The following is a 12,597-nucleotide window of genomic DNA, read 5'->3' as shown; positions in this document are numbered from 1 at the left end:
ACTTTGTATTCTGAGAGGTCCGCGCAAACTACAATGCAGTTAATTCACTAATGGTTTATATTCGTCTTGCTTGTGCCACAGTGAAGAGAAAATGTTTCAACGCTGCCGGGGGGGTGGTGGTTTGTATGATCATTGTTCGGAGGATTTGAGAGTCACGTCACAAAAGGCAAGTTGTGGGCTATGGTCCAACAAGGACACACCTTAGTAACTGTAAAGCACGTTGCCAGAGACCTCCATGTTACGGGAGGTAAGATTATAGAGTCTATGTTGTCTGATTAGATAGACCAAATATAATTGCCAGATAAAAACAGTATGAAGGACAAACTATTTTCAGCAGAAAGAGTGAATATGATCTCACTTACACCAGGTTACACCATCTATGCTCTTGCTTTCCATGAAGAAGAAAGTTGCACCAGGTCCATTACATTTTTAATGAAATGCTACTCTAAAAGGGTAACCAAATTATTAACATAAACCATATATGCTTTAAAGAACAGAACTGAATGATTGCCGTATTTGGCTCTAAATCAACTTTAAGACTTAAAATTTTGAAGAGTATTAGTGGGGACTATAATGCTTTCTAAAGTCTTTCATAGGGTTTTGTCAATGACAGCAGGCATGTATATTTTAATGTAATAAAATCTATATTTTAAAATAATACAGAGTAGCTTTAAAAAATGAAAGGGTGTTTGGCATTTTGCAGTTCATGTTTTGTTTCGGTTTTTAAATGGTGGTGCTTTTACCTAGCAAGAAAAATATATTCTTCACAGGATTTAAAACATATTGAACACTAAAAAGTCTTAATTCAAATATTTTCATCATGTCAATTTCTACAAATTTGGAAAGGTTCTGAAAAATTTGCAAAGCTCATCCATGCAATTTCTAAGGAGCGTATTCCTTAAATTAATTAATTATCTGTAGTTATTTTAGGAGATTATTTTGAAAGTGTTTTAAAGAGTTTAATACTATAGCATTGCAGTTTAAACTACAGTATATAACAGTACAGTGTAGCAAAATGCATAATTACAGATGTAACTGACACCAAAAGAATGGCATTTGTAAATACAGATACAAGAAAATACCCCAATCTCATTATCACTGATATGTAAATACCCACCACAGAGAAACAACCTGGGCTTAATTTGTTAATACTGTCTAAAAAGAGAAAAACATGAAAAAGTCAAAGAAGTGGTGCGTGGTGACTTCCTTCCTCCCCAGCCAAATTACTTCTCCCTGAAACAAGCGTGACAAAAATCTTCATTTTCCTTGACTTACATTTTGGAGCACAACTTGGTTCTGTTTCCACGGTAAGGACAGTCTTACAGATTTAATATCCATACTTGTCATATAGGCTCTTAATCCTGTGAACATTTAAGTGCAGAGCTAGCTTAATGCACAGAGTAGCCCCCGTTACTTCAGTATGTGTTTTCTGCATGTGGAACATCAATGAAACAGAGCCCTTGTTTTCACGGTCATTATTTTGGAGTAACCATTGCTTTTTTTTTTTTTTTTTGACTAAATTACTTTTTACTACAGCTGCAGTTCCCTCAATCCCAATATTTTTATGCAAATGGATTTGTAGCCCTGATGTGGCTTCCCAATACGAGTACATTAAATTTGAATGCTCTCCTATTCCAGCTAAGAATCTTCAGGGAGTTTCTGGCACGTGGGCCAGGGGACTTGTGACCTCTGCATTGGCCAGGGACTTTTTCCCAGGCAGTCCACAGCTCCACCGAGCTCCTCAAAAGCCCGCTGTCATCTTCTTCTCCCCCTGCGATAACCCTACCCTCTTTCAGCATCTCGTCCCGCCCCGCGGTGCTCCACGCCATGCTGTCCCAGCTGCTGCCTAAGTCTCATTTCATTCTGCGCTGTGCCCCCTTTTGCCCTCCGTTGCTCACCTTCCCCTCCTCTTGCCTGGCTGAAACGGCAGAGGAGCTCAGTGTGGAATAGCACGGGGGTGACTCGGTGGCTTTGCATAGGGATGGGCACGCTGCTTTGGACCAGCACGTGAGGCTGAAGGACCCGCACGTGCAGAGCATGACTGGGAGGGGAGCTGAGGCTGGGTGAGGAGAAAGCAATTCGCAACAGAGAGGTGGTTAACGAACAGCTTAGAAAAAGCATTTAGAAGTCGCACTAGGCCCTCAATAAAGAAAAAAAAAAAAGTTAAGACTCCTCCATGAGTAAATTTCAGCCCCAGACACGTCCAATTGTATGGGTATTTCTTCAGGGTATTCCACAAAAAGCATCCGTCAGCTCCAGTGGCAGCTTCAATAATCCAAACAGCTGCATGGTTAGGAGCCCAGAACTATTGAATTCCTATACTTCACACTGTTCCCTGGCATTTGTCAACTGAAAAGCTTTTGGCTTAGTTTATTTCAGAGCAAACCTTTCCCTTTGTCCCCCCAAACACGTTACTTCTTGGATCTGGAGGGCCAGAAATATTGCTGTAATCACAGCACCAGGAGAGGAGCCAGCCTCTGACAGCCCTGTGAACCCAGTGGCAGTGTGATACGCTTTCTGCCTGTCAGGTGAAGCACTTGATTCCTCGCCTTACAGAATCCTGACAAACTTTGAAGGTTGCTAGTTTGATGTCCAGCCATGACAAGGGACAGTTTTCGCTACAGGATATGGAATCCAAGCTTCCTGAAACTGGTAAAGGAGCATCTCTGGTACTAGCAAACAGAACTGCTGAGGAGCCTCTGGTTTGCTGCGTTTTTCTAAGATGTAAAATGGAAAAAAAAATCCTTTCTCTACTTGGACTTCCTCTACTAACCTTTATGCTTGAGGTTCTCCAAAACTTGAGGGTTTTCTACATTATAAAGGAATAAGCTGCCTGTATGGATGACTGTGCATATAGTAAATCACTCTGAAAACAACAAAAGCTTATGTAATGTGAGCCTTAAACACTTTAAGACATGGTCTGACCTTACCAAATCGTCACCTAGTGGAAACAATAGCACTCCATTGTCTTACAGGAGCCAAATTTGTTTCCTCAACTAAGAATCTATTCCACTGACTTTCAGCTCCTGCGTCAAGAAGTATTTTGTATGCGTTTGCTTCTCTGTAATGTGAGTTGCATTTTCTTGGCTATTGAAAGTAACCGAGAAGCAGAGAGAATAGGGTCTTTTGAGCACCTTTTTCACATGTTCACATGCTGCCTTTAATCACATTTGCAGGAAGATGTCAGCCTTTCAAGTACTGCTCTAAGGACGTCAGTGGTGCTGTGAGACCAGCTCTCTGTACTGCCAAAGGCCATGTGACTGTCTTTGCCCATCAGAATACGTAACCAGGAAATTATTTTTAATATGGAAACTACTTTCTTTGGTTTTTCTGCTTTAGGCTCTTCAGACATACCAGACTGATCCTGCCATGAGAAAGATGCTAACTCAGCTGTATTTCTATATCATGCCTGTATTTAATGTGGATGGATATCATTTTAGCTGGACAAATGTAAGTAGTATTGGTAGTCTTATGCAAAAAATAATTCAGAAAGACATGATCGAATGGTTGCTACATCAGTCAAAGGTGGCTTTCTGTATAATCTGATCCATCACTTTGTGGCATGCAAAATGGAAGTAAATGACTCCAATTAAAATATAATACTGAATATCTTTACTAGGGTTGCTTTGTTATGTGTACAAATAGATTTTTGCCAAAATATAGTAATACTGCTATTTAACTATTTTATAACTTATGTTAGGATCGATTTTGGAGAAAAACAAGATCAAAGAACACAAGGTTTCGGTGTCATGGTGTTGATGCTAATCGCAACTGGAAAGTGAAATGGTGTGGTAAGTCAGGAGATACTTTGGTCCACCAGTTCAGATTACCTGCATTTAATTATCGAACAGAGTAAGTAGGTTAGATCACATCCGTTGTGTTCTCTTTTTCAGTTAAAGTTGAAGTTTCCCATAAAGCCACAATCCAGGCCTCAAATCTTCCTTCTAGCTTCTAAAAAATAAAAGTCCTGAACTTTGGAAAGACATATCTCCTCGCAAGTAAAAAGTTTTCATGGCAACTGTGGCAAAAGTAAAAAGATGCACATATAGCTATTCTGTATTTCTGCAATCATGTAAATAATTTGAAGCACAGGATTGAGCCTGGCCCGTCACCTTTCAGAATTTACCTGACTACAGCTTTAGGAAGCATTTCAAACTTCATTTAATTCAATTCATCATTTCTCTGAAATGGCTTTAGCTTTGGAAATGTCAGACTTGCTTTGTTGGCCTCACAGAGAATTGTATGAGAATATTTTAAGGCCATTATTATTTGTGATTCAATAAAGAAAGAAGGTGCTTCTAAATGCATGGGGATCCAATTTTAAACTCCCAGCACTTCTGTAAATACTTTCATAAAAATTGACCTCAATTTTGCATTGAGAATGCAGCAGTAATGAAATACTAAGATTTGGAATGGGTCCACTGAAGAAGAAATGGTATTTTATTAAATCTTACAGCGAGACAGTGCAACTCGCACAGGAGTAAGCAGCCATACAAGTTCTGGTGCAGCAGAAATAGCACTTTGTTGTGAAATACTGCGGTACATAACCTGTTTTTTTTCTGCTGACCTGCTCTCCCATCTTGAGCAACTTCCTTCACCTTTCTGTGCAGCTGTTTTCTCCTCCAGCATTTGTCCACCTTCCTTATTTACATTATAAACTTGTAAAGACGGAAGTTGTGTTTGCATAGCGCTAGCGCAACGGCCCTCCCTTTAGCCCATCCCTCTTCCACTGGGAGTCTCTAGATGTTTCCACAATACTCCGATTACTTGTAGTCGGACTAAGCACTGTACAGTCTGGCCTGCAGCAATTGGATTCTTTAAGTAGATTTTTGAGAACTGTAAGGATAAAAGTGAGCGTGAATAATCTGCCCGGGGAGATTACAAATGAGGTGAGAGTGAACAGAAGCATACATTCAACGCAGTATGGACTTGCGAAATAAGCTTCCATTTTTTTTTCGACTCTACTCGCAGAAAGGAGAGGACTGACACAGAAGCAGTTACAGAAAGCTTATGTTAGCTGAGAATCCCTCCACTACGCAAGACAGTCCCAGGGCTGCTATCACTATCTCTAAGGCAATTTTATGCTGCAAAAGTAATGTAAAAGTGAACCAAAGTCCTGCATCACTGTTACCATCTTTTACTTAAGTGTGTAAGTCACAACTGCAGGTATTTTGGGGACATAAATTTACTGTTCAGAAGCTAGCCACTGGCGTAGTTGGAATGAATAGTTCTCTTACAAAGTCTTCAGAGCCATGTTATAGGTACCTATCAGTGCAACGTGAATACTTACACAGCGCATTTTCCAGCTCTAATGAATCTTTCTTGGGTTCAAATCACTCTGCTCCTCCCTCTTCTTGCTCCCCAGATGCTGTATTAAAGCACACTTCTTTACTCAGTCCTGAAAATCTTTGCTTAGTTTTCAGCAAAAAACATTTTTTCTAGGCTGAGTGAAACTATAACAAAACACACGCACATTGTGTGTTGTAATCCACTACTTGTTGCATTTCTCACCTGCACCGAACATCAAAGACAGGTCCTCAGCCCCAGTTTAAAAAAAAATAAAATTATTCAAGGTTGCTTGTCATCCCACTAAGCACATGCTCTGCTTCCCGCACCGGACCCCAAACTCCATCTGATTCTCTATTTTGCCATAGAATAAAGAGCTCTTTCATGAACTGGGCTGACTGGTGCTCAGAAGATGCTCACCCGGCGCCCTGTATGCTCATTAATCTGACACTAAATGAAGCAGAGAGGAATCTGGATCATATCACACTTTGAGGCTTGTATAATCATGGTGTGTTTAACATTTAATACTACCTATGCTTGTAAAAACCTTTTAATTCAGTTCAGTCGCACTTCCAGTTTGCAGATAAGGCTTGAACTTCACTGTGGGGCTTCCAGGCAGGTGTGCTGTGGCAGAATCTGGCCCCAGCAAAGCCACTGAACGCTAGCGGCAGTGAGCGAGTTGGTAAAGATAACACAGCATCCCTTCTGCTTCCCTCTTCCCTTCTAGTGGGGGAGGACTTTGATGTAAGCTTTATGATGTTGCTTCTGTAGTCTCTAGAGGCCGAGAAAAGGGCCATATCACTGACTGTGGTAGATTTCGCTTTACAGAGCCCTGTGCTCAAAATAGCACACAGAAATTGCACACAGACCCAGGTGAATACTGACAGCAAGATCTCTGGGTAGAAATGCTCCTTGCAATATATATTTATGCGCAATAGCTAGCACAATGGTTTAACATTCACGAAATAAATAGCAACTTTAAAGCCAATAATGAGGTACTTACTTAGAACTAAATTATGTCATAGCGCAAATCCAGTTAAAGGGGTTGCATCTGAAGCCCCCAAGAGAGCAGCAGTGGGAGTTAATATTTCCAGTGCATCCCAATTTCCAGTGCACCCCATTGCCCACTGAGGACAGTTCCCCATGCTGGCAGAAGAATCGGCTGCAAGGAAGTTTGAGAATCATGCTGCAGCTCATCCATCCTTCTGTACCAAAGCATCGGTTTTATCAGCCTCTGCACACATTTCCTTTGTACATTTGATGTGATGATCGATGCTGGAGAATACTTCTCCCCCAGTATGCTATCAGGTACAGAAATAAGGCAGCATGGTGATATTTTATGCAATTCCATTTTCTTCTCATGTCTGTAACTCTGAAATTTCACAGGAGTTAATACGTACTGCATTGGGTTTTTTTCCTTCTTGTGTGACTTTAAAAGAACTTCCAGTATGAAAGTTGCGAATATCCTTACATTATCCAAGGCCACCATGGAAACCCTCACTTTTTACTACCAGCCAGCTTCACTTAAGGAAAAACATTAACTACAGCTGAGATTGCAAATGGCTCGTGGCAGTAGGCTGGACAGTTTAGAGATTTTTTTCTTCACTGAAAGTCACTAAACTGAGTCATATATTACCATTGGGTCATTTTACCATTAGATTGTAGGTTTCTGCTGTTTATTAACAGTGATGTCCATTTCCATGATTCAGTACACAACACTGTTACATGAGATGAATTATCCATGAAAAAAAAAAAAAAAGCAAAGGCTCCAGAGGGTCTGTTAAATAGTTCTCCTTTAGCTATATTATCTGACAAGACATTGAGGCAGACTGCTCTTGGGATTTGGATGACTTGGTGGCCATCTGTTCTGCAGGGAGGAGACCATCTGCCCTCTATATAACCCTTCCATATCCACTGCAATCTAAGCACTAATACCTTTTGAAATCCCCACCTGTGGCCATTGAATGGTAGCCTCTATTTTCATATTACAAATGAAGCTGCAGCATGAAATTCTTCCACTATTTTTGGCATTAGATTGACTACATAACCCTGTTTTAGTTCATATTATTATGCCTTCTCACACACTACTTCTTTCTTATTATTTGGAGATGGGAGTAGTTACTATACAAAGGAAAGCTAATAAAACACTGCTTGTGTAAGTCCCTGATGACACCAGGGAATGTCGCAGACAAACTATTATTATTATGCGGGTCAGTGTAAAACATGTGGCATTTTGAAACCACAGTGGATAAAAGAGCAGAGTGGATTTGCATAAATATTGTTCTTTTATGCCCAGGCCCTAAGCTGTAAATGAGACAGTGGCTTAGATCCAGAATTGCTAAATGATAAAGGAGCCACTGCCACATCTCCTCTCCTGAGTTTCGTCTTTCAGTACCTCATGGGATACTACATGCAGGCTACACTTCTGCAGCTTACTGCCACCTGAGCAGGTTGACACAGTGAAAGATATCCTCACAACTGAACCCCTGCACCAAACTTAAAGGAAAAATAAGTCCTGTGCGAACTGAGACAATTTCTATTTTAGCTAACTGAGCAATCATCCCATGCGACTTGCCATTTTTTCCTATAAGGTTGGCAAGAGTGAAAATAGGCAGTAGTCAGGGACTATTTTCATGTTTTAAACCAGTCTCTGAGATAATGCCTGTTGAGGTTATCTATCTGCCATTGTAACTGTCACTGTAGTAGCTGGTACGTTAAAATGCTCTCAAAGGCTAGATTTGTCTTGGCAGTGACTAGTGAAAGAGGTATAGCACTCTGATTTCAAATAGACCTACGGAGACCCTTCAATAGTTCTAATACGGTCATATCATAAAATGCTGTCATAAAATGTGCCCCTCATATGGAAAGCCAGGAAAGAAAATACAATGAAGTCAGGATCTCCTTTTCTGGTGGGTTAAAAATATGTCTTCTGGGGAGAACTGCATGTAGTTGGCCAATTGGCAACTTGGTGTGTCTACTACATGACTGAGCAGATTGCTGTACTGAGGTCCCACTGGCTTATGCCCCTCAGTCACAAGAAAGCAATTTGTTTATTGCTTTTCACACTTTTGCATGCGGGCCCACGCAGGCTCTTCCAGAAGTTGATCCTTAGAAATTCTCCGTGATCACTTACCATCAACTTTCTTTTTCAACCTCTAGATGAAGGTGCTTCATTTCACCCATGCGATGACACCTACTGTGGTCCCTTTCCTGAGTCCGAGCCTGAAGTAAAGGCTGTTGCTCATTTTCTCCGGAAACATCGGAAACAAATAAAAGCCTATTTGTCCTTCCACGCTTATGCACAGATGCTGCTGTACCCTTACTCTTACAAATACGCAACTATTCCAAACTTCAGCTGTGTGGTAAGTACATTAAAACTTGGGAGAACATGCTTTCCTATAAAATATATTTTGGTACTTTTTATTTTGAGAGGAGACTTATTTCTTCAATACTTTGCACATATTTAATATTGAGTAGTATTTATCCTGGTTCCACTTGCAATCGCATTTCTGGTTATATAACCTTCATTCAAAGTGAGTCAGCGGTAACTTGATTAAAATGGTATAGTGCTTTCCATCCATCAGTCCCTTTAAATTACATTATAGGATAAATCCCTGGGTTTTAATTATAGTTATTATCATTTTATTTAATTAACTGTAATGGGAATTGTGTAGTTAAGTCCTTGGGCGTCTAGCTGAAATTCTGTCCCTTCATGATCAGAACTTAAACACTACAAGTACAAAGAAGATTATCTTCCATTTTATGAACAAAATAAAATCAAAATGGTTTATATTTATCAATTAGAGAAGAAATCTTGTAGATATCGCCAAAAGTAAAGCTTCTGTTGCTTTACGTATCATCCTACTCAGACGTAGTGGTTTTACCCCTTTAAGACAAGCAGTTAATTAACATCAGGTACGTTGGAGTTTTTGTCTATTAGAATAAAAGAATAAAAAGAAATAAAGAAGAAAATAATAAGAGTATGGGTTTTGATGCAAACCTATTGATTTACAAATATGTACCTTTCGTGTTCCGTGCTTATTCAAACGCAGGAGAACTATTCCCTCTGCTCACAGTTTGAGGTCTGTTCTTAGCCAGCCTCCTGTATATAAAACCCTCCCTATGGCTTATTCTTTTAGGGAAATGTGGCTCAAGCTTTGTTTTCTGTTCGCTCCTGCTCTCAGACACACATTGCACCCACCAACTCTTTCTTTCACCCTCATTTCCAGTAAAATTACATTGTCCATATATCTCCCATTTTGACCTTACAAGTTGCAGTGACATTTAACTTACTAGTTTAAGCTAGTTTACTTCAAAAGGAGCTTGACTGCACCTTAGATTTATCCTGTGCAGAATAAATGATGTTGTTAGTCCCTGGAGCTTCACTGAATTTTCACTCAGCTGCCCTCTCAGGAGGCTGAGCGGCCAGCGCTCCACAAACTAAACCCTCTTTGTGGGTTTATTTCTGTTAAGACACTTCATTTCAGCAGCTACTAAAAATTCTCCTGTCTGATGTCATTCTTGGGAAACAGAGCAAATTACAAGTTAACTAAGCAGCAAGAGGAGCTAAAAATATGAGACTTGTGGGTATTGGCCACCCAACCTTGCATTGACTGTGAATAAATCCGTGAGCCTTCTTTTCATTCTACCTTCTCCACCCTCTTTTGGTGTGTGGCAAAGGGAAAGAAGAGCTTCCCGAGTGAATTGGTGACTTACTTACCAAAAAACATAGACTGGGAATTTAAAACCACAGAATCTCATTCCTTTGAAGACCAGCAGGTGCAAGCATACTTTTTTAAGAACAGACAAGACAGCAGAAGTTAAAGACATAGTGTTAGGAAGAATGAGCATCAGCTCTGCAAGAAGATGACTGTTGGGTATCTTGATGAAAATACCCAGAGCAACCTAAGGCAACAGCAGGAAATTCATTGTGAGGAAAAGGAGTCTGAGAGTTTTCACAAATACCAGTAAATCTTCAGTATATGTTGTTCTTGTTGCTAAAGGGCTATTTCCACTCTAAGACAGGGAGTAACTGCCCCTCAGCACACACACTCTACCCTTCCAGCCATAGCTTTTAGACCAAAGAAACCCAGCTTTTGATGTGTAGGAGGTATTCCCCAGGTTTGTAAGACCCTGGATCAGGCTTCTCACCAAAGGGAGTGGAGCACAGACCTAAAGGGACAAAGACAGACACTGTTTTAGACAACAGCCCTGAACAAATGGAAGCCAAATCCCAGTTCTAAATGTTTTGCCAGTATTTGGACTCCATATTTCTTTTTATTGCAGTAGGTCAAAAAGAACAGGGAGGTCAGAATAAGAAACTGAAGTAATTTCCTGTTATTTAGAAAGCTCGTTATGGGGATCATAGTCAAAATGAATGGAATACTGTTGCTTATTTATTTGTGTTTTTTAATACTTGCCTACAGCCAAAGGCTCCATCCCCTGGTGGCTCTGAAATGAATAGTCTTTAATATTTGAAGTGTCTAAAATGGTGACTTAGGCTGAGGTTTCAGATTCTCCAGTTCTCTGGGAGAATTACTGTGAGCTGGAAAGCAGCAGATCTCTATTTCCTACTGCTGATGGAACAAGCTCTGTTGTTCTACACGCACTCTGTACAGTGGACAACTGTATGACTCCACGTGCATAGCGGACAAATAACATTTGGTGCTAACAGGGGAGCACAATTAATTCTGAGCAGAAGAAAGGATGTTTCTGTCTGGGTCGTATCATTCTAGTGAGCTGTCAGTTACCATTTCGATTAAAGTGTTCAATTATTCAGAGTTGCTTTGAAACTGGAGAGCTGTGTAGTGATCACAACATGTATATTCTGTTCTAATTTAGGCACAACTCTCTTATTAACACTCTCCTGAAATCTGTTCTTTTAAGATACTTAAAATGAAAGTGCACTTTTAGATTGAAAAAAAAAACAGCAGAAACATTCATCCACCTCAAGAGTTTTAAATTTCACCCACTTTTCATCCCTTTTCTTCCTTGTAGAGCTGTTTGCCTTAGTGTTTGCAGTGAACTTGTATGGCGCAACTGAGTTCATGTATGTCTTTGTAAAAATCTGGTACTTTTATGTGAAGCTTTCTCCTTGAGGATGTTCAAAGACTGGTTGCCCAGATATATTCAGGATCTGACCTGCACAGTATGATGCAGTTGAGAACTGTCCCCTTTTTCGGGCACATAACTCCAACAGTGGGAGCAAGCAGAAACCCTCAAGGCTAAGAGCATTGAGTTCACAGTGCCCAGAGACATCTGCCTACGTGGTGGACGTGGACTTGGGTCACTCCTGTGCTGGCCTTTAGGCAGTTGCTGCGTCTGCACAGAACCCAGTACTGTTGTGCTGTTTTTAAATGGGCATTGCCAAATTATTTCTTGAGAAAGATTTCAACAGGGCTTCCTTCTATTGTCTCATTGATGTACAATGAGTAACTCATGCACAGGGAGTCTTCTTTGTGGCTATGTTCTCCTTTCCATGGTGCATTTACTAGGATATTGCTGTCCACCTATCTGAGCCCCCTTGGCTGAGCCCACTCCCGTGGCATCAGGCCTATTGTCAGGCTGTCCCAGCTCCACACCGCGGCCCCAGGATGGTAAGCGCTGGGCACAGCTGCTTGCCAAATATCTGTTGAGCAACTGAGCCTGGTAATTGGGGCTTCAGCACAGGCACCAGACATCAGCCCCGGGCCGCAGCTGGAGCTCCTCACTCCCCAGAGCCCTACGAGGCCCCACTGCCACTGCTGTGGCCTCGCACTGCCACCTCGCCACCCTCACAGGGTCCAATATCTCCAGCCTTATCACGGGTCTTGTGTGTCCTGACTCACAGAAGTTGAGGCATCTATGAGAGGAGGGAGAGTCCCAAGCAACAGCACTTCTCTCTTCCTCAGACCTCCCCCCACGTCCTCATCTTTGGTGTCAGGGTGAGTCAGAGGTTGCCTGTCTGCACTGGCTGGCAACAACATCCCACCCTGGCAGAAGTTCCTGGCAGCATGGACTTCAGCGGTGCCTGCCTCCACGCGCTCTCTCGTGGAGGTGGCAAGAGGAAGAAGAAGGGAAAAGCTGCAAATGGCAGAGTCTCTGCCAGAGAAACAAACAAACAAACAAAAAATCTAGTTGTGCCTAACAGCTTTTTACAATGGAGTAAAAAAGTGTTCTTCCATTTGCTAAGAGCAGTTCTCAGTGTAAAATAATCTTGCCAAAGCCCTATGTGCTGGCCTGTAAGTGAAAATGAACTTTTCTTATTTTCTGGAATTTAAACCCATTTTCTCTGGCTACTCTACTTGGGCTGACAAAGACCCACAGCAGGAA

The 12,597-nt window shown here is 41.2% G+C and overlaps 1 protein-coding gene across 1 annotated transcript in view; it reads left to right on the top strand.

Moving 5' to 3' along the window:
- CPA6 (carboxypeptidase A6) overlaps positions 1 to 12,597 on the top strand; it is a 49,133-nt gene that overhangs the window by 33,160 nt on the left and 3,376 nt on the right. Inside the window, exons 7-9 of the mRNA XM_009892954.1 lie at positions 3,340 to 3,450; positions 3,701 to 3,791; positions 8,446 to 8,648. Of these exons, the coding sequence (XP_009891256.1) occupies positions 3,340 to 3,450; positions 3,701 to 3,791; positions 8,446 to 8,648 (405 nt within the window). The remainder of the gene's footprint in view (positions 1 to 3,339; positions 3,451 to 3,700; positions 3,792 to 8,445; positions 8,649 to 12,597) is intronic.

The sequence above is a fragment of the Charadrius vociferus genome, unplaced genomic scaffold (genome assembly GCF_000708025.1).
Source record: "Charadrius vociferus isolate BGI_N301 unplaced genomic scaffold, ASM70802v2 scaffold539, whole genome shotgun sequence".
Taxonomy (NCBI): domain Eukaryota; kingdom Metazoa; phylum Chordata; class Aves; order Charadriiformes; family Charadriidae; genus Charadrius; species Charadrius vociferus.
This window is presented reverse-complemented; position numbering and strand designations above follow the sequence as displayed.